This window comes from Miniopterus natalensis, chromosome 4, assembly GCF_054644295.1.
Source record: "Miniopterus natalensis isolate mMinNat1 chromosome 4, mMinNat1.hap1, whole genome shotgun sequence".
In the NCBI taxonomy this organism is placed as follows: domain Eukaryota; kingdom Metazoa; phylum Chordata; class Mammalia; order Chiroptera; family Miniopteridae; genus Miniopterus; species Miniopterus natalensis.
This window is the reverse complement of record NC_142084.1, coordinates 43,252,782-43,275,106: the sequence shown is the minus strand read 5'-3', so window position 1 is coordinate 43,275,106 and position 22,325 is coordinate 43,252,782. Positions and strand designations below refer to the sequence as shown.

Sequence of the window (22,325 nt, the reverse complement as noted above, 5' to 3'; positions counted from 1 at the left end):
GAAGGTTCTAAAAAATGTTGGCTGCTGTAATTATTTAATATCATTTTTACTCTCTATAAAACATTCTGTAGCTGATGTCCACTAACCCATCAATTTTTTTTTTTTTTTAATATATCTTTATTGATTTCAGAGAGAGGAAAGGAGAGGGAGAGAGATAGAAACATCAATGATGAGAGAGTCATTGGTCAGCTAGCCCACAACCCGGGCATGTGCCCTGACCCAGAATCGAACCCCAATCGCCTGGTCGATGCTTAACCGCTGAGCCACCCTGGCCAGGCACCCATCAATTTTCTGAAGTTTGCTGGGAGTTCTTTCTCATTTGCTTAGCTATCCATGTTTGTGTGGATCTTTTATGGTAACCATTTTCCTAAGGAACCAAGCTGCAATCATTTCATCCTCGGAATCCCCAAAGACCAGAAATTATTGATGAATTACTGCTGTTTTTCCAGGTTTACATGAGGATCCACAAGGCCCACCTCCTCTCCCTACTGAAAAGCCTATTGGAAACACTTACAGTACAGTATCTGGAAAACCCAGTAATGTTGACAGAACTAGAAGCTTGGTAAGTGGTCATTATAGATTGTCGTAGGTTGAAGACCAAGCGATGCGCTAATTTTAAGTTACGTTACTACTGGTCAGATTAAAAAATACCTTTATTGCAAGTCATTTTCTAAGTTCCATGTATTTATTTAATGTGATGTTTTATATTTTACAAATCCCTATAGAACAAAAGAATTAGGCCAATTCATTGTACTGCATCATAAAATAATTTGTCCTATACCAATATAATGGTTATGTCTTTTAAGTGGCACTAATAATGAGGAAGTTATGAAAAAATCTCTAAAAACTGCTAATATTTGTGGAAATAAATTTATTTCAATTGTCAGTTTTTATTTAAAATACCAATTAGTGACATAATTTTAAGAATTACCATAAGAATTTGTTACTCTGAAATTTAGGGGAAAATTATTTTTAAATTAAACAAAATAGTGCTTTACTGTGTACTTCTTAACAAATGGTGGGCAAAGAGTTTTAAATATATATATTTTTTCTTCAGCCTTAATGCAATTTCCCTATACTTTTTGAAATTCCCATAAGATAGATAATCTTTAAGGTTTGTTTCAAAAGAAACCAATACTTAAAGTCTGTGAAACAACTTTTCAGTTTGAATTTCATAATAGTTTTACATTGTGCATTAACTATGCTTATTTTACATGCAAACCATCTAATCATCCAGTTGAAAAGAAATTTCTTTGAAGAAGACATTAAATTGAATTAGCTAATATTAAGTTAATGAGATTTTCCTGTAGGCTGAATTAAAATTTAGTGATCACTTGCATTTTCAAAGTGCTTGGTAATACATTTTTATTAAAACTGGGCCAAGAAATCCCAAAAGGGGATGATACCATACTATTGTTGAATAGGAATATCCCAAATTTCCACGGAGGAAAACTTACCTGAGAAGGTCACAGCATCTGCTCAAAGGGTTATAAAAGGGAGTGAGAGAATGATGAGTATTAGGCATACATATCATTCACTGAAGTCATGGGCTTTGTAAACTACATGTGAAGCTCTATTAAAATACGAGGTATTACATTTGGTGTTAAGCAGTCCACAAAGCAACTCCCACATTTTAGAAAAAACAAGAAAAAGAAGTTAGAATAAACTAAACCATCTGGAGAAGTACTATATTCATAATTGTTTATACCTCACATGAACAACATGAGGAAAATCCTGTCCTGCACTGTTTACAAAGGTGGAGGGTGGGGCCAAAGCATTCTGTGCTGAACTGTAATAAGTACATCCCATGAGAGACACACTGGGTCTGAAGGGAGAAGAGGTGAGAAATAGACCACAAGTTAAATGATTTGGCTGAAGTCACACAAATAGATTTCTAGGGCCAGAAAGTCAGATCTATGAGAAATTCCTTTTGTTTGAGAGTTACAATTACTGAATGGATTTTAGACCAGAGGGCATAAAGGCTTCAGGTGTGGGTGAGGATCTCTGGAAAAACTATTTCTCCAGTGTAATGACCCGTAAGAACAGGCTTGGTCTTTTCCAGTGTGTCATCTGATAAGGCACAGGAAAAAAACCTCCACTGTTTCTCCTGCCTTCAGTACTGGGGAACTTTCCATCTCAGGACAGATTTTGCAGCTTTCCATCGTTGCAAAATCTCACTTTCTTCATTTAAATGATGAGGGGCTCCAGGGTGAGGAACATCAGGACCCTGTGACCATTCTGTCAGCAGAGGCAGATGTTTCTGTGTACCTACCATGGGAACCCGTGGCTCCCAAAACCTTCCCCAACGAGGCTGCCAGCCGGTGCAGGAGGGAATCATAGGTATAGCACAGAATGTGGCTCATGAATTCAGGACCTAGAAGTGGTACCAGTTCCTGCAGAAAGTAGAGGAGAAGCATCTGCAAAGGCTGCTCAGTCATTCCAGCAGATGAGAGTGTGGTCTTAGAAGAAATGTTTGTCTTTTGAAAATATAGCTAAAAACTGGGACTTATTTTGATATTAGAATATAAAAAAGAATTCCAAAGCAGATGAACAAAAAAGATGGCATCTCCAGATCTACAGGGACAGTACAGCAGAAAAACCAACTTCTTCAGGAACTAAAATGCCTATCCAAACACATCAAAAGCCAGAATGCAGGGATGTCAGAGCAGCTCCAGTTATGTGTGGAATATTATTGAAGAGGAGGAAAGCCCTAATCAATAATCTTCCAAAGAGTGTTGGCAGAACCTGTGCATAAACCTGAATTTGAGCCAATACTAAGGCAGTTATTTCTGCAGTAACCATTTCCCTATACTCAGTGTGTCAGATACAGCAGTGTGTTTCAGAGGTACCCAACATTCCTTGGGGATTTGAAGATACTGCCTTTTTTCTGATTTAGAGTTTGCTCATTGTAGAAAATTGAGAAGAAGATATTTAAGATTGTTATAAAATAGCACCATCTGGAGAAAACTACATCTGGTATCTGGTACTAGATTAGGATTATATGATATCTATTTATTACAGTACATCATCTACAACTTTCTATGTCAAATTTATATGTCTATATTTTTTAAATTTTGCTTTTAATTAAGGTATCTAACAACTATAATGCTGAGAAAAAGCAACAAACGTTCCTGTCTATCTACTATAATGTTTCTCTGCTTTTTTTAATTTTAAAAGTGTCCAAAGAAATAAATGATTTTTTTGAGTATCACAGTAGTATTTGTCAGGGGGAAATATCGGCAGCAGTGTATTTATAAGGCATGGATTATAGTCTGTAATATTACAGGGTTTATGAGCTGGTGACTTTCTTCACTACATTAGCTGAACTCATTAGTGAAACCAAGTTTTAAGGGCAGCTTAATTTGTTTTTAAAAATGAGATTTTAAAACATTGAAACATATTTCAATGATCGCAGCTATTGGCAGTTAATCATTTGATATTTAAGGAAAAGTTATAAATATTCAGTTTGAATTAAAAACCATGGAAGTGATTTTTAACTCATTTATATACGAGAAGGAGGAAAAGTCTGGAATAGCTCAAAGATCTCCCAAGGTATAGTTAAACCTCTTTTACAAAAAAGAAAAAGGGCAGTGTAATTTTAAAAGGCTGGCATTTTTCTCCCTTATGAGTTCCTGGAGAAATATTATTTTCTGGAAGTCAGTGTTAGGGGCTTAGAAAGTAGAAAAGGTTGAGAGAGACAGAGAGAGAGAGAGATCAGAATTAGAAGAATTTGGTGAGTACTCTTCTCAGCACATCCCACCCTTTTGCTGTAATGATATGAGCTCTCTGCTTTCTTGGGCCACGTCCTTTTTTCCTCAAATGCCTTCCTTTCAGGCCATCCCTTAAGCTTCTTTTATTGCTCCCACATCCTTCCAGCTCAGAACCCACCGCACCATCCAGTGATGCAAGATCTGCCTGTTCTAAGCAAAACAAATTAATCACCACTTATAATGTGTTAAACTTAGGAGCAGTACATATCTTGTGTGTCATCATGGGTCACATAAGAACCATATGTTTTGTTTTTTTTAATTCCCTACACTTCTTGCTTAAATTGCTACTGTGTAACTTATCACTGTTTAAACATCATTCTTGATACCTTTTGAATCTGCTGAGTGTATAACCATGCAGGGCAATTGGTTGGGCCATGGTCCACAATAACAGATCACCATTCTCCTCCTCTATGTCTTCACTTGTATAAGGATATGGACAATTTAGGTGGGAACATGGAATGAGTTAATATTGCTTAAGACTAAAAACTTTCTAACTTGTTTTACTTTCTCTAACTCAGCTATGTTTCCATTTATAGATCCAGCCAAAAAGTTGTCCACAATTCCTCTTGACGAGGTCTTGTTTCAGATGAACCTTAACTAAAAAACATTCTCTGATACTTGCAGGAATCAGACCAGGCTGTTCAAACAGGAGGCTCTGTGCGAAGACCCCCAAGGCTGCCACCAAGGTAAGTGTGGGAAAGCTTTAAAAAAGTAAGTTAGAAAACAATGACTCAGAGACTGGGCTGTCCTTCTTGTCATCAAAACCAAGTGCTGTTGGCCTTAGATCTCCTTTTAGAGATCCATTAAACTCGTCAGTTCACTCAGGCCAATAGCCTACAGTCTGCTTCTGATAGTAGGTTGTAGGAATCTCTGCTGCTTCTTTGAACACAATCTCAAAAACTCACAGAACACAAACGTGGATCTCTGTTACTTTTCCTCAAACTAACAAGACTCCTTTCTGAACCTAGAACAACTCCACTTCTGGAATGAACACACTCTCACACACTCACCCACTCCCCGTTATGAGGAACCAGCCTGGTTTTGGCATTTCCTAAGGGAGACAGGCTCTGTGAGCTCAGTGGTGACCTGCCTGCCTGAGTTCCAGGGTTGTTTGAACAAAAAGCTGTGATGCTATCAGATGTTACTATGTTAGAAATTGTTTCTATCATAGGGATTAAGGAAAGGCTTTCAAAGTAATGGATGTCCTATCTCATTTTCAAAACAACTTTCTTTATATTAATCTAAATTAGAGTTGGAATCATAATTCCTATAACATAAATATTAGGGGAATTTGATATTCCTTTTCTAATCATGGACTAGACCACATCATGTATACCTGACATTTTACTATAAGCTTTTCATCTCAGACTTTGGTAGAAAGTGCTTAGTTTCCTGAAATAGTCATGGTGTATTTAAAAGCAAATGGGGCCTTTGAGAGCGCATGAGAGTAAATGCTTGTTTGTCTTGAACTAATGAATCTCCAGTGCAAGATAAGAGGAAGCTGGAAAATCATGACATTTCCTCTAATAATATAATGTTTAATGCAGCAGCCATTTGCTCAGAAATAGCATACCCTGCATGTTTAGGTAATTGTATTATATTAGCAGAAAGAACTCCCCCCCCCCCCCCCCCGGGTGTGTGTGTGTGTGTGTGTGTATTAGGACAAAACAGAATCTAATATTGATGAAACACTGACTCACAGCTCCCACATTGCCTTTCAGACCTATAAATGGAAAAGTCATACCAGCTCGACAGCCTCCTTCCAAGGGGGCCCCTGAACGACCACTTCCCCCTAGACTTCCTGCAACCAGAACATCAAATAAAAAACTGCCTTTTAATTGTTCTTCTTCTGACATGGATCTTCAGAAACAACAAAACAGCTTGGCATCCAGACTCCCAAAAGCCAAGAGTCAAGTTTTTAAAAGTCAATATCCAGTGCTACCCCCTCGCCCTAAACCAGGACACCCACTCTACAGGAAATACATGGTAAATTTAGCTTTTAAAGATGTTTGTGGTTGCCTGGCCAGGCATGGCTCAGCGGTTGAGCATCGACCTGGGGTCCAGGCGATTGGGGTTTGATTCCCCGTCAGGTCACATGCCCGGGTTGCGGGCTCGATCAATGACTCTCTCATCATTGATGTTTCTATCTCTCTCTCTCCCTCTCCTTTCTTCTTTCTGAAATCAATAAAGATATATTTAAAAAAAAAAAAAATTTAAAAAAAAAGATGTTTGTGGTCAAAAGGTTTGTCCTGAAGTAATATATAAGATAGATCCATTATTCCTTAGAGGAAGACGATGAGACAAATGTGGACTTGACCCTTGACCCTAAGAGTGCTTTAGATAAGTAGGCCATGATAAAACCTAGGTCTTTAAAGCAGGGTTTCATTATTAGGAGAAATATAGGAAGAAGAAGCAGTGCAGGCAGGGATTGACCAAACAAGAGCTCTGACAGACCTAACCAGTAGATTAGACTGATGGGAGTAACTGATAGATTTTGTATCCCTTACCCACAGCTTAAAATTTAAAATAAAATAGAAAGGTCTTATTAAGATGAATGGTTTTTCCCTAATTTTCCCCTTTTGTAAACCTAATTATCATGGGCCATTTAATAGGTACCAGTTAGAAGTTTTCATCAATAATTGGGATAGTTGAGCCCTGACCAGTGTGGCTCAGTTGGTTGAGCATCGTCCCATGTACCAAAAGGCTGCCGGTTCAATTTCCCAGTCCGGGCACATGCCTGGGTTGTGGGCTCGGTCCCCTGTAGGGGGTGTGCAGGAGGCAGCTCATAGATGTTTCTCTTTCTCCCTCTCCCTTACTCTCTTTCTCTAAAAATCAATAAAAATACTTAGGAAAAAAAATAATTGGGATAGTTCAGATATTAATTGTTTTGTCTTATGAGTATGTTTCTCATCATATGACCTTAAACCTTTGTCTTCATTTCCCATACTTAAAAACAGAGTTGATGTGCTCTCTCTACTTTGGTTCGGTTAAAAAATAAGGAAATCAGATCAGACCTGTTTGTTTTTTTTATTTTATTAAATTTTATTGATTGATTTTTAGAGAGTAAGAGAGAGAAACATCGATTTGTTGTTTCAGTTATTTATGCATTCATTGGTTGTTTCTTGTATTTGCCCTCACCAGAGATTGAATCTGCAACCTTGTCCTATCAGGACGATGCCATTAACCATCTGAGCTAATAGGCCATTGCCTGTTCGTGCTTTTTAAACAATAGTATGACAGTAACTTTTATCAAGAACAGCAACTAATAATTTTATATTGTGCTACATTTCCATCATTGAGCCAGAAATTATTTTCACTTTAATCCATTTAGAGTTTTATAAAATCCTCCTTAGTCTAGTGTATTCATATACATTCATATTCAGTTAAACTGATGACATTTTTAATTGCTGTAACCCAGGGATATTGTTTGGGTTACATTACTTAAAAATAATAAGTAAATAAAAATAGTAGCTAATAGTGTTGAGTACTTATTTTAGGCCAGGTATTGTTCAGAGCACATTATATATATATAAAATAACTCATTTACTCCTCACACCAACTCTGTGAGGTAGCTACTATTATTACCTCTATTATACAGATGAAGAAAATAATACACAGAGCCATTAAGTAATTTGTCCAGGGCCACAAAGCTAGTTAGCGGTGGAGCCAGCTTTTGAACACAGATCAACTGACAGCCCATGCTCTTAACTATGTTGCCATACTGTGGAAATGGTGCTTGTGGTTCTGAGCATAGCTGTGTGATGTCAATTAAAGCATTTAAATTACTCAGTAAATTTAAAATAATGGTATATTAGAGTAGATGTCTCATTTTGAAATAATTTCTTAAATTCCTTGTTTTTTACAAGGTTACCCTACCATTAAATTGCTAACCAGGAATCTGGGTAGCTTGAGAGCCCTGGGATTCTGACGGAAATGCTGGGAAGTGTCACCACCCAAGCCCTCTCACTCTGCATCTTTGCTCCCGAGTGGTGGAAGGGCCCAAGTAGCCTCTATTTCCTTGTTGGAAGTGAGCTTGTGTGATCACATTTCCTGGATATGCTTTATATTGTAAAGGCTGTCTGACCTGTACTCATCAGCCAAAATGGACCAAGGCAGGGAACAGAGTCCCCTGGCCAGGGTGGGGTACAGACGTACAAACCTTTCTAAGATCAGACACAGCTGAGTGCACCAGAAAGTGATTGGAGTCAGGCAGTGAATTGGGTTTAAGTAGACGCTTGGTAGCAGAGAGGCTCTATTAGATGAGATCCAGGGCAAATGAAGCAGTCAGTCAAGCACTGTAGAGGAGGTGCCAGTCCCTGATCAGCCTTCAGAAGACAACAGCCATTGAGAGCCCTGACTCAAAGGCAGTCATTACAGGTTATGAATGCAGGTGCTAAGTATTTTTCCTTCAGACACCCAGGGGACTTGGTGGACCTTGTCCTATAGAATAGAACTTCCTGGTTCTAGCTGTTAAAGAGAACTTTAGGCCACATTCAGCTGTTGTGGGCTCAACTCCATACTCCCAAGAACTCAGTATCCATGAGAAATGACAGGCCCCACTACACCTGGAGTGTGAGGAAGCCAAGTAAAGATTTTCCTGGAGAAGGTGTATTTTAGGCACACCTGCCAAATCCCCACATGACCAGCAATTTTTGAGGAGGTTCTTTGATTGTGAATAATCCTTTTACTGGTTTACATTTAAGCTGTCTGTGCCTCATGGAATTGCCAATGAAGACATTGTCTCGCAAAACCCCGGAGAACTCTCTTGTAAGGTAAAGTAGAGCGCTTTACTGACAAATGTAAAAAAAATTGCCAGTCTCTGTTATCACTGTTTTACACATTATTAAATGCTTTAGGCTCCAAAGATTAAAATGTGGGAAAAGTAATAATGTTTTATTAAATAATAATTGCTTCAGAGAGTGGTATTGTACCTTACAGCGTGGGGACGTACTTGTGATGCTGAAGCAGGCAGAAAATAATTACTTGGAGTGCCAAAAGGGAGAAGACACTGGCAGAGTTCACCTGTCTCAGATGAAGATTATCACCCCACTTGATGAACATCTTAGGAGCAGACCAAACGTAAGGAATTAATATTGTATAGCCCTCATATCACCCATGGCAGCATGTTTCGTAGAACTATTAATTATATCTCATTCTCAGATTTTTATTAGTATTTTTTAAACCAGAGTAAAAATTACAGTAGCATTTTATTCCATTTTAAGAATAAATTACTTCTAAAAGACTTGCCACTGTCTTATTAATCACCTTGATACACAGTGACTACCACGTGCCTTGCCTTCTTCATATCATGCTGACTTAAAGCAACCAGAGCACTCAGGCATTAATTTTCAGCTGTGAGAGCCATTTATTTTTTAAATAATGTAGATGCTTACTAAAGTGCCAGAGATTAGTTCCCTAGCAGAATGGATAATTATTTTAAAGGGACCCCTATAAATGCTCAGCCTGACATAAAAAAGCACTTCCTGTTAAGATTTAAGCTTAGTGTAAACCTCATCTCTTCTGATTATAGCTCATAAAATAATGAAATGAAATGTAATCCAACAACGTGAGGTTACAATTTAGGCCTAACAAATTTGTGGATCCGGGGAGAATATAGTGATCATCAAAAGTCTTCGTTTAGCAAGAAAAATGCCATTGAACTGTGTTTAGAGGTATATTTTTAAAAGAGCTTCTTAAGTAACCCAGTTAAATTTTCACTGTTAGTTAAAGTAGCAAACATGAAAAATAATATCCACCAATTGTTTAATCCAACTAAAGTATTTGGTTTCCCATTCATCCTAGTTTTCATAATCTAGTCCAATTCTCCCTTCTTAGAAGGCAGTTTATCTTTTGAAGTTTGCTGAGAAAACTAAAAATTTGTATATTGGAGAGCAGAGAAGATACACATTAAGCTAATTGCAGCTAGGATACTGAAAATTCTAAGTTTAATTCATGTGGGGAAGGTTCTTCTATCACTCATATTCTTTGTTTTGATCCATCATTATCCATCTGTCACAATTGCCCTTCCTCTCTCAGAACACACTGACAGGTAACCATGGGAGTTAGGCTGCCAAAAAGCTTTTCTTTATGAAAAGTAGAAGCTAAAAAGATGAGAATTTATTCTTTTTTTAATATACCAAATTTTTTTCCACATTAAACATCTCATTTATCTTGTATCGTAGACTTGCAAAGCTGGCCTCTACTGGCCAACTACAGGTGATACTAAAATGAAGCCTAGTTTAGGCTTCTTGGTTCATGGCTAGCATCACATTTTTTAGAAAGTAAATCTTACCTTTTTGAAAGCCTGGCTTTTAAGGTAAAGATTTCTAAAAAATGTGTTATACTTTCCCTTGCCTTAGTAAACAGAAAATATCAAATGAGATCAATTGAAGTTGAATCTGCAGATCATGTGGAAAGTGGGAGATTGTTATTTTGTTGCAAGCACATATTTGGGCTTCAGGGAGATGGGTTTCTGTTCCCTTTCCACCACCTCAGTTATCTCTAAACTGCATTTTTTAAATGTGTGAAGTAGTTATGATAATTCTTCACAGAGTCATTTTTAGAATTCATATATTATATATTCCATTTATATAAAAGTACAGTATAGGTAAATCCAGAAAGTAGATTAGTGGTTGCCTAGGGCTGGGGGTTGGGGAGAGTGGTGGTGAATGGGGAGTGACTGCTAATGGGTAGGTTTCTTTGTAGGGGTGATAAAAAGTTTTAAACTTAGATTGTAGTGATGGTTGCACAATCCTGTGAATATAGTAAAACTATGTATTCTTTAAATGGGTGAATTTTTATGATGTGTGAATTATATCTCAAAGATGTTTAAAAAATTAAATGAGCTAATTAATGCATATAAGGTGTTTAACACTGTAAGTAGTATAGTGAGTGAACAATGAATATTAGCTATTCTTATTACTCATTTGTATTAGCTGTTAGAGCCATATTAAAGAGAGCTTTGAAATAAATTAGATTTACCTACCAGATACCCACCCTAATGGTGTGGTCTGAGTTATATAGACCCCCTAGTGGCCAAGCCTTTTCCTCTTGCCCTTCACCTACCAGACATGGTTGATGAGCAGCAGCATTCCTAGGGGTTATCCCCGCACTAAAGTCAGAGAGGGAAGCTAATTGGAAGACACAGGTTATTATCCCACCTCTTCTATTCTCCAGGCTTGATTATGTTTAGACTGTTGAGATTCATGTTTGTGTTTTGTGTGGGGTAGGCCTCTGACTTCATTTATTTTCCATGTGGATAGCCAACTAGCCTAACACAATTTATTTATTTTTCACTTGAAATAATTTTTTATTTTTCAATTAGAGTTGACATACAATATTATATTCATTTCAGTGGTACAACCCAGTGATGAGCATTATTTAACTTACTAAGTGATCATTACTGATAATCTCACTCCCATCTGACACCATATACAATTATTAGAATATTATTGACTGTATTCCCTATGCTCTACTTTACATCCCCATAACTATTCTGTAACTACCAATTTGTACTTTTTTTCTTAAATGTTTTTTGTTTTTTTAGAGGAAGGGAGAGAGAGAAACAGTGATTTGTTGTTCCACTTCTTTATGCATTCATTGGTTCTTTTTTTTTTAATCCTCACCCGAGGATATGTTTTTATTGATTTTTAGAGGGAGGGGAGAGAGAGAGAAACATACATTGATGTGAGAAACATCAATCTGTTGCCTTCCATACACACCCCTACCAGGGATTGAACTCGCAACCTAGGAATGTGCCCTGACCAGGAGTCGAACTCCACAACCTTCTGGTGCACAGGATGATGCTCAACCAGCTGAGCCACTTGGCAAGGGCTCATTGGTTGATTCTTGTATGTGCCCTGGCACTGGAACCCTGGGCTGAGGGGGCTGATGTGGGGCTGGGACCACTTGCTCTGTAGGGGGAACCTCTATAGCTGCAATATCCCTCCCAGTTGTTATCTGCCACATGTGGTGTGGGACCAGCCTCTTCCACATCTCCACCCCTCCTACCAGTCTTGATGTGGCTTCTTCTTTGTATCCTTAGTTATAGAACTTCTATTCAGCTAGATTTCAGGCAGTTCTGAATATGGTTGTTCTGTAGTTTAGTTGTAATTCTGATGTGTCTGTGGGAGGATGCAAGTACTACATTTACCTATGCTGACATCTTTAGCAGATGTTAGCTGAACTCAGTGTATTGAATAAGTCATTCCTTTCTCCACAGATGTAAATCAGAAAAAAATGAAAGCCATGTATGTATGCATATAATAAATTATGTAAATAATTTTTAAAAGCCCCTCCAGATTTAAAATATCCCACAATTCCTTTCCATAATCCCTGAAATTCTCATGATGCTTATTTATTTAGGGGAAAGCACTAAGCGGCCCTTAAGAAAATGTCAGTGTTACTTTGGTAAACTCATATAACAGGCTGCCTTTAGCCATTACTATCTTGACCTAAGTTGGTATTTCAGTTTACCTAACTTGAGAGAATGCGGCACACCTCCACAGGTGCATTCTCATTGAAAGAGCAGGTGAGATTTAGAGAAGATCTGAGCAGAGATGCTGCAGGATGGAAATGGAGAAGTTGGACCATTATCCACAGTGCAGTCTGATCTACCGGGCACATCATGGCCAGGCGAGGGGTAGAGGGATAGAAGTATGGAGATACCCCTGAGGTGACAAGTCATTGAAGGAGGTGAAGAGACAAGAAGGGGCACAAAAATCTGTCTACATTTATTTTGCAAGTTTGCCAGTGTTGAAGAGTTTTAAAATTGTAACTCCAAATAATATCCTTCAGTCAGATTTGATGATGATGATGATAGGCATTATTAGCCTGTTTATATGAAGAAACTAAGAATAACAACTGCTTGTTATTAAGGAAAGGTCACTCTTCAACTTCCCCCTCTGCTCTAGCAAATCTATGGCAGTTGGCTAGATGGTTAGAGAATATTGAATTCTCTTTGCTAATTTACTTAGAATTGCTATTGAATAAACCATTCAGATTAAGTAGAAACTCCAGGCCAGGCATAGGAGATAGTGTTGGATTTTAAATTAGAGAAAACATTCAGTTAAGTGGTAATAAATGAAATGGATTTTACTTTTGTGAATTATACTTTTGTGGAAGTCATTAGCTCTTTTCATTATGAAAGGCAAGTGCATCAATTCCAGAACTTTCTTCAATTCCTATCTTAATACAGATAAAACTTCTAAGGCTCTGTTCTTAAGATTTAGTGCTAGTGCCATGTCTGAGTGGTTAGAGTTTCAGCCCTAGGACTGAAGGGTCTCGGGTTTCATTCCTGGTCAAGGGCCTGTACCTGGGTTGCGGGTTGCCTCCCCTCACCCCAACCGGTCAATGTGTCTCTCTCACATAGATGTTTCTCTTTCTCTCTCCCCACCCCCTCCACTCTCTGAAAAAATCAATGGAAAAATATCCTTAGATGAGGATTTAAAAAAAAAAGATTTAATCCTGTTTGTAGTTTTAGGGAAAAACTTCCCTAGATTGGTAAAGAAGTCAAAAAACACTACTTCAGTGTAAAATAGGTCCTAGTGGGGGGGAAAAAGTTGGTTAATTCTGTCTTGTTTAACTCTCTTTGTTTAAAAATGCTAGAGGATATTATAATTGAGTTATCTCTGCCTCCCTTGGCAAGGACACATTCCTTTTCAACTTGATATTGATTCTCTTATTTGGCTCAACTGTATGTTTTGCATCCTGTACTCATAATGTCAAGAGGACTCTAATGAGGAAAAAAAATTGGTCTCAGAGTGACTGTAAATCCAGCACCCATCCTGCATACTTCATTCACAACCCTGTTTTCCCCCTTAGGATCCAAGCCACACTCAGAAGCCTGTTGACAGTAGTGCTCCTCATGCTGTTGTTCTTCATGACTTTACAGCAGGTAAGGACATAAATAATAAAGTAGCAGAGCCCTTAGGATCCAGGCGCAGGCATCCTCCTTGGTTAATCCTGAGGGACATCATTCTTCATTCTCTGTGCATCAGAGCCCTAGACTGGCAGGGTCATCTTACCAGTCACCTGTACCCAACCATTCCAGAATGCTTAGCTGCATACCCTTGCTTTTGAAACTCTCCATGAGAGAGAAAGAGAGGATGTTTCCCATATGTGTGAACAAACAGCAAACTACCTACCAGTTACAAACTTTTTAACTCTTTCAAAATAGTGGGTACCAATTATCGATTATAATGAAATCATTTCTAATTTAACAAATTAAGTTCTTTTCTCCTAAGAATTGTAAAACCTACACACATAGCTATTACTTGTGAGATGAAATATAATTTTTTTTTAGAAATAACATTTCCCTCCAAATTTTACAAGAAAATATAAATATTTTAAAATCAATTTTAAAACACCTTTGATATCCAAGGCTACAGATAAATTCTTGATTTATTTATAACTTCATTGTATCCACTTGGTAGACTGATTTTCATTTTAGTGTGAGTAAATTTACTTGCTAAAGAGCTGTAGTATTCCCTTAGTTAACATTTTGAGATTGCAGTAATTTTTAAGCATGATTGAGAACAATAAGAATATTAAACCGTGTCTATAAAACCCTTTCATTGTTCACATTGTATTCAGCAAAAGGTTTATATTGGCACAGTAGGAATCATTGGTCAGCACAGTGTTTGGTGTGCTTTTTAAACCATTTCCCATTAGTCAGTGTAGGATAAATGTATCTAATTTGATCTTAAAAGAAGAAGCTGGTAACAGCAATATTTTTTAAAAAGATATATTTTTAAGTCAATTTGATTAGTATAATCTGCTCTCTGAATCAGTAGAACATACTGCCTCGGTGGACAGAACTAAATACTACTTTGTGCTCTGCTTTAGTCAAGTTTGCAACCAGAATAATTTATCATACATAATTATAATTTTATTTTACAGAGCAAGTTGATGATTTGAATCTCACTTCTGGAGAAATTGTTTATCTTCTGGAAAAAATAGATACAGATTGGTATAGAGGAAAATATAGAAATCAGACGGGGGTATTTCCTGCCAACTACGTCAAAGTAATTGTAAGTGGGTCATGATTGTTTTAATTGGTCATACGTTCAGTGGGTTCCATGTAACTTTCAGTTTGGAAAAAGTAACTGGAGGCCTAGATTCTTGGGTTCTAATTCTCTCTTTTCCATTGATTCATTTGGTGTTAAGAAAATTCAAAAAATAAAAGTTTGTTCAACTAGATAATGGTTAATTGTTAATATATTATGAGGTACTGGAACTTAATTCCTAAATGCTGTTTGAAATCCTAAGGTGAAAAAACACTACAGGTCAACTGGCAAATCAGCTCTTCTTGAAGGATTGATAAATACTTAAGAATATATGTTAATTCTTTGAAAAATTTACTGAACAAGACTCAAAAGGTACAAGATTGTCCTGAAGGATTGTTTTCTGAGGCTACAGTACCACTTTTCCTTTTCTTTGAAGCACATTTTGTTTTTTGTTTCTTTCATTCCGTTTATTTTCTTCTCTTAGAAAAATAGACTTGGGAATACTAAAGTACTTTCATTGCAGGTAGTGGTCCATTAATGGGTTTTCACATGATGATTTCAAATCTGATTGGGGAAAACTATATTAAATTGTCAGAACTCTATACCCCTTCACAGCCTGACTTGTAACAGCAGACCTGTACAGTCAAGCCCTATAAGTGCTAAGTCCAGGTGGCTATGAAACATGGGGATAAAATACAAAGACTGCCATTTTGTCACAATAAAGGAGTGTGACTCCGTCTCTGATGTAACTTACTAATAATGGAAAATATCAATAAAACTAGCATAAATAGTTGAGCATTAACAGCTATTTGGGGGGGAAAAAGCAATAATTTTCCATTATATCAGAGACTTAGAAAACAAATTTAACAGAGATCCTGTATTTTTCCAATATAAATGAATTGGAGTCTCTTGAATTATAAAATGTGGGCCTTACAAATTGTCCCGTGTGTGTGTGTGTGTGTGTGTCTTACAAATTGTCCCGTGTGTGTGTGTGTGTGTGTGTGTGTGTGTGTCTTACAAATTGTCCCGTGTGTGTGTGTGTGTGTGTGTCTTACAAATTGTCCCGTGTGTGTGTACACACACACACACACACACACACACACACACACACACACACACACACACACACACACCCCCCACACACCCCCACCACCACCACCACCACCACCACCACCACCACCACCACCCCCGATTCTTTGGGAAAATCCAGCCACATTCTCTAAATTAATATTAAGAAGAATGTTTTAGCTCTCTTCCCCATTTTTCTTCTGCCCAATGTAGCAGTACTTTTAAAACCACAATTACCTCACTGAAATAAATTACACTGAATCTGCTACATTATTGGTATAAGTATTATTTCTAAGCCTACGAGTTTAAAAAATTGTTTTGAAACTGAGCTTTTGGAATTCATCAAGAGGGCGCTGATTTGTTTAATAGAGGCCTCACAGCTGTCAGTGGTTGTCAGACTGAATACCCCAGGGCCAAATACTTTGTTACAGCCTGGCTCCCCTGAGCCTTGTGAATGAGGTGCTCTTTGAAGGGCTCACTGCTCAGCAGACACTGAGACTCCTTTCTTCCTCCCCCGTCACATCGATAGGAAAAAATGTTCCACAGTTAGGAAAATGGAGAGCATCCACAAGTTTGATGTACATGTTTTATTTTGGGGTCAAGAAAGTATTGCAGAATTCTGCCAACACTGTGAATAGGTGTGGTAGTGGTGCCCAAATACCTGATGCCTTGTCTATCTTAAGTCCTCCTCATCTGAAGTTCTCAGCGTAGAAGGGATATGGGATAGAGAAAACTCAGTCAGGGGTAGAATGATATTAATGTGCTTATTCCAGCAGATAAGAAAAGGATCGATTGGCTGTTCAAGGAAGGCTGCCTCACAAGTTATTATTATTATTTTTTTCAAAACCCAAATTCTGGATTTCTTACTGTTAGCTCCTATGGTACCATTTAATCAGTTAAACACCTATCTAACCTGGCTAATTTCGATCATGTATTTCCTAATTACTTAACCTTAAATTTACCTTACTAAAATCTGAAAAAATATAATTTTCACCTTGACTTGTCTTTACTAGATTGATGTTCCAGAAGGAGGAAATGGGAAAAGAGAATCAGCTTCATCTCATTGTGATAATAAGTAAGTTTTATTTGTATTCTTTTGTACAAAATGCAAAGGAGGTGAGCATTTATATCATAATTACCAAGCTTAAACACTTCAGATTGTGATTATTGATTCCCAGTGTGTCTTTTCAATTATGAGGAAAACTTTACTTGTTTAAAAGCCATAGTGGATTAAAATGCTAATGAAAATTCATCATGCTGATTCAAGACGACCTAAGCAACTCCTTGTATCAATACAGCACATGTAGACAGCAACAAGGAGCCTACCTTGCTGCTTCCCACAGCCTGGCCTCAGCTTGAGCAGAGATAGTTTGTCATCCAGTATATTTTATTTGGGCCATCTGGTGTTTATCTACCAACAATTTTTTGGAAGGTTCAAAACTCTTGTCATAGAAAATACTTAACCTTATAGAAATATGAACCATACAAAAACTGCTAGACATTTTGTATTGTTTTGTTTTTAAGAGGAACTAGAAGAAAGTAAAAGAAGGGTTAAGTTGGAGGGGTCTTCCTTTATGTCTGAAGACCTTTTCATGAATTTATACTCTTTTATGCATCATTGTAACTTTTTTGTGATTTAAAACACTGCCACAGTGCAACTTTATGTTCCAGTTAAATGAGTAAAATAAAAGAATTCACTACCTGCTGAAGATTGTAAACCTGTCTTTGAATAGGTCAGACATAAGGAGATACTCCCTGAGGACTTTAGAAAATAAATGCAAAGGTTACCACAAATAAGAAAACTTCTGATGCCACAATAGTTGAATTCTCTTTCAGGTTCAGTTTTTCTCCTATTTTTAAGCTGCATTTAATGTGTCAGCAGGTTGAATTTGAAGTGGGCTTTCACAGCTCTTGGTCCATTGACCTGACTTAAATCAGAATTTGATTGGAGCCAGTACCAACCTTTTCTCTTCAGGCAGTTGCATCTCCTGTTACTATTGAAACTTCCTTCCTAACACCTCAAATGGAAGGTTTGGTATGAAGTCATGTCTTCTAGAGACACAGTTTTATCTCTGCTTTTGTCTTATTTTCAGTCAAAAATGCAGACCATTTAAGGATTGTTCTAAATTCTCAGAAATTAAGCCTTTTTAAAGGAGATGCAAAAATCATTTTTAAAACAACAGTGTTAGGTAAAAGATTAAGTATTTATAAGATAGTATGCCGAGCTTCTGTTTTATTTGAACCTTCTAGTTTTGAAGACCATTCATTTATATACACAACTCATGACTGATTCAACATATATTGAGCATTGACTCTGCCCAGCTGATGCCCGTTGCATTCTGTCATGGAAGTTTGATGACTTGCCCTGCGATTCTCAGGGTTAGCGCTCCTAAACTCAGTGTATTTAAATCAAGAGGGTTCAGACTGAGCCATGGATTACTGTGGTCCAAGAATACAAAGACATGGAGACTGGGGAGATTCTGAAGTGCTATAAAAGTGGCCATGAGACATGGCAGCGTAAGCTGACCACGAGCTTATGGAATTCTGAATGTCTCTGTGACACTGACTTGTAGCCTTTCTGCGTGGACAGGTTCCTGCCTGAAAAGTAAGGACTATCATTTAGAAATATAGCTTATTCTTTTTCATGGAAAAGTTCAAATGATGCCTAGTATACCGTGCTCCCTGGTAAACACAGAATATGTATTGAAAGACTGAATGAAGGTTTTAAAGCATTTTGAAAATTAGTACTCTCTAGTTTAACCCACAAATGTAATCTTTGTTCAGAGGTCCAAGATGTGTTGCTCGGTTTGAATATATTGGAGACCAGAAGGATGAGTTAAGTTTCTTGGAGGGAGAAAGTATTGTTCTTAAAGAGTATGTGAATGAAGAATGGGCCAGAGGAGAACTTCAAGGCAGAACTGGGATTTTCCCCCTTAACTTTGTGGAACTCGCTGAGGATCATCCCACCTCTGGTTCAAATGTTTTAAGTGAGTATAGAGAATATCATTTTTTATTATGTTCTAATTGAAATAAACCAAATAATAAGATAGTACTTGAGCTGCACAGTAACTCAGTGCCATTTTTTTTAAGGTAGAAGGAAAAATGATTTTAAAATGGTCATTTGTATGGGGTACTCTCACTGTGGTAATCTCTCGGAGAGCCAGCGTTGGTGTTTTAGGTAATTAGCAGTAGCTTCATATCAGAAATGGCCGATGAAGAATCATAGACTTTTAAACAGAAATGGACTATAGAGTATAACTAATGGTATCTTCCTTCACTTCACAGTAAAGGAAAAAAGCCCAGCGAGGGTAGTGCCTGGTCAGTTACGTAGCCAGCACCTGAAGAGGCTGGTCTGCAACACCAGGCTTCTTGTTCTCCCCTCCAGTTTTTCCTCCAATACCATATGGTCTTCACATCTGAAGTTTTGACTTTTTTTAAACATAGGCACAAAGGTACCACCGAAGACCAAAAAAGAAGATTCTGGAGCAAATTCTCAGGTAGGCTGCTTGAATAGATAACTGTAATGAAAGCCAGGTTTCAACTCTGGGAAGAATATTAAAATCGTAATTACCCAGAGGAAATGTTATGAAGTCATTTTTCAATTCATATAGTAAATGTTTGAAACAGGGGTGGGAAAAAGTAGGTTTACAGTTGTGAGTATGAGAGACACAGAGTTTATTCTTATATCATTATTTATTAATAACTTACTTATTTTTATTAAAACTGTAAACCCACTTTTGCCCCCCCCTATATTTAGATGGTTAATATCTTTACTGCATGTAGAGCTCATACAAACAGACTAGAAAGACATGCAAACCCTGATAGAAAACAGGGAAAAAGACATGTTGGAGAATTAAAGAGATAAAGAGATAGTATAAGTAGCTGATATTAAAAAATATTTAACCTTACTAGTAATCAAAGTGCCTTATAAAGCAATGATAAAAATACCATTTAACTTACCTAGTTAACAAGAATTCAGTACAACTCAACACTAAACAAGTAATTATATGAGTGTTAAAAACAAGAACTTACAAATGATTATTATTTTTTTTTGCCCTACAAATAGCGTAAAAAAGAGAAAGTTTTAGTCACAAAGATAGTCATAGTGGTCGTATTATAATAGGAAAAAATTTGGAAACAACCTAAATATTATCATTATTGGTAGAATATTTTGAGGCCATGAAAAACTAGATTTTTAAAATAAATGTAATGGGAAGGAAATGTAGGAAATTGAATATATAGCATAAAATGACTAGAAGGAAATATATTTATTGACATTCAGTTGCCCCTAACTGGTAAGATTATAGGTGGGTGGAGTTTTTCCCACTTCTTCATACATTTCCAAACTTACCAAATATTTAGGAGCATTTGTATTATTTTTATAATGGGAGAGAGAAAACACTGGAGTAAAATTTTCACATACTATCCTTGGCCAGGTGGGTAGCTCAGTTGGTTGAGCTTCTTGAACATAGAGTTCCCATCCCAACTTGGCAGAGATGCCTCTTCACAGAGCAAAACCTTCCTGTAATGTGTTCAGGGTAAAGGCATTCCTGTTGGCACATTCCATCATACTAGCCCATCACATTTGGGTGGCTATTCTGCCACTCTTAGAGCTAACTATGCCTCATAAAATTAAAAGTGTGAATTAATTAAGCCTGGTGCCACAGAATCTGATAGCTTTTGAATCAAGTAAAGCCCAAGGAATTAGCAGACTGCCCATTCTGATCCTTCATCATTTAGAAGAGTTCACTGGAAATGATATGCCTTACCAGAACTTTTTTCATAGTGTCATAAATACTGTACATGAATATTGTATGCTTTTACCTAATTTTTAAAATACAACTAATATCATAAATCATAATTAGAAAAAAGGTTTTGCTTAAATATTATATATTCCTTAAAAGCGGAAAAGCCACAAATTCTATCACATCTGTCGCATAGAATTATATTTTAAGATAAAAAGTTATTGGAAATTTTTATTTTTGAAACTTGATAGCAACATAAAGTGTTGGGGATTTAAAGAAACATTCGGGCTTTGAAATCTTATGACTCCTTAATTTTCCCCCCACCATTTTTTAAGCTTTGTAGAAATCAATTTCAAATAAAATCTCACATTTTTTACCAAACTTCTGATTTGTAACAGGACAACAGTCTTTCTGGAGAATGGTGTGAAGCTCTTCACAGTTTTACAGCAGAGTCCAGTGATGACTTACCCTTCAGGAGAGGAGACCGGATCCTGATCCTCGAGCGTCTGGACTCCGACTGGTACAAGGGCAGACTTCGAGACAGGGAGGGGATCTTCCCAGCAGTCTTTGTGCGGCCCTGCCCAGGTACAACTACAGGAAATGACTCTTATTCTCTAAGGGGAGCCTGAGACCTTTAAAGCAATATATATTTCTTTTTGCTCTGGCCATGCCCAGTTTAAGTTGTTTGCCTTCATTTGAAAAAGTTGATTCATAAAGTTTTGTAAACTCTCTTCTTCATATATTTTGTTAGAGTTATAGGGAAAAAAGATAAAAATGCCTTCACTTGATAATGGCCAATTCTTTCCCCTAAATATATTTTCTATAATTTTTTCCTGCTAAGAGAACATTCTTCATCATTTTGCAAGTTAAATAAATTGGAAATTAATTGAAAATATTTTTTCCTGGGAATGACAAGGGGTTTCTTTAAATATTTGATTTGTTTTTAGTCCAGTGTCTTTCTGTATTTTGGTGTTTTCACAGCTGACGCTAAAAGTACGTCTCCTTTATCACTGAAGGGGAGGAAAGCCAAAGCCTTGTATGATTTCCATGGGGAGAATGAAGATGAGCTTTCCTTCAAGGTCAGAATGTGTATTTTTTGTGCCCATGTTAAGCAGCTATAAATTTTGAAGTGTCTTCCATCGAAGGGTAGAACATTTGGGTGGCATATTGACCATTTGTCAAGAATGAACAGATCTCCTACTCTAAATCCAAAGAACCAGATCAGACAAAGTGAATAGGGCAAATGTAAATGATCCGCAAGGCATTTAGTTACTCAAAGAAAACCTTATTGGCTTGATAGCCCCACAATCCCCAAACGAATTTCTTATTCCTAGGCCTCGTAACATCAGATCTCAGTAATGTTGGAGTTTTCATTGGTAGCCGTAATAAAGGATGCTTCCCTGTATGGCCCTTGTATCTTACTATTGTCATGTGTATGAAATCCATGGAGAAATCAGTTGGTATCTACTGCATTTGGCTACTGCACCAGGGCCTTATAAGACACACTGGAGTCTTATCCAGAAATACAGTGACCTGGAAATGATCCCAAAACATTAAGCTACTTTGCCAAGGGTTTTTTTTTAGAAGCCTGCAATATAATCTTACTTTATCAAAGATGTGCCTCGTATTTCTTTTTTTAAGTAAAAACAATTTTCATGATCCTGTTTCCCCAGTCCATAGTTAGACCATAGTCAGAGGAAAGCTCCCTGGGTAGTACTTTGGGACTGTGCCAGAGG

General features: G+C 37.2%; 1 protein-coding gene across 1 annotated transcript in view; it reads left to right on the top strand.

Annotated features, from left to right (window-relative positions):
• SH3D19 (SH3 domain containing 19) overlaps positions 1–22,325 on the top strand; it is a 77,869-nt gene that overhangs the window by 50,475 nt on the left and 5,069 nt on the right. Inside the window, exons 12-23 of the mRNA XM_016211212.2 lie at positions 450–562; positions 4,395–4,456; positions 5,492–5,756; positions 8,474–8,542; positions 8,709–8,849; positions 13,593–13,665; positions 14,670–14,800; positions 16,858–16,919; positions 18,629–18,831; positions 19,289–19,341; positions 20,988–21,174; positions 21,571–21,668. Of these exons, the coding sequence (XP_016066698.2) occupies positions 450–562; positions 4,395–4,456; positions 5,492–5,756; positions 8,474–8,542; positions 8,709–8,849; positions 13,593–13,665; positions 14,670–14,800; positions 16,858–16,919; positions 18,629–18,831; positions 19,289–19,341; positions 20,988–21,174; positions 21,571–21,668 (1,457 nt within the window). The remainder of the gene's footprint in view (positions 1–449; positions 563–4,394; positions 4,457–5,491; positions 5,757–8,473; positions 8,543–8,708; positions 8,850–13,592; positions 13,666–14,669; positions 14,801–16,857; positions 16,920–18,628; positions 18,832–19,288; positions 19,342–20,987; positions 21,175–21,570; positions 21,669–22,325) is intronic.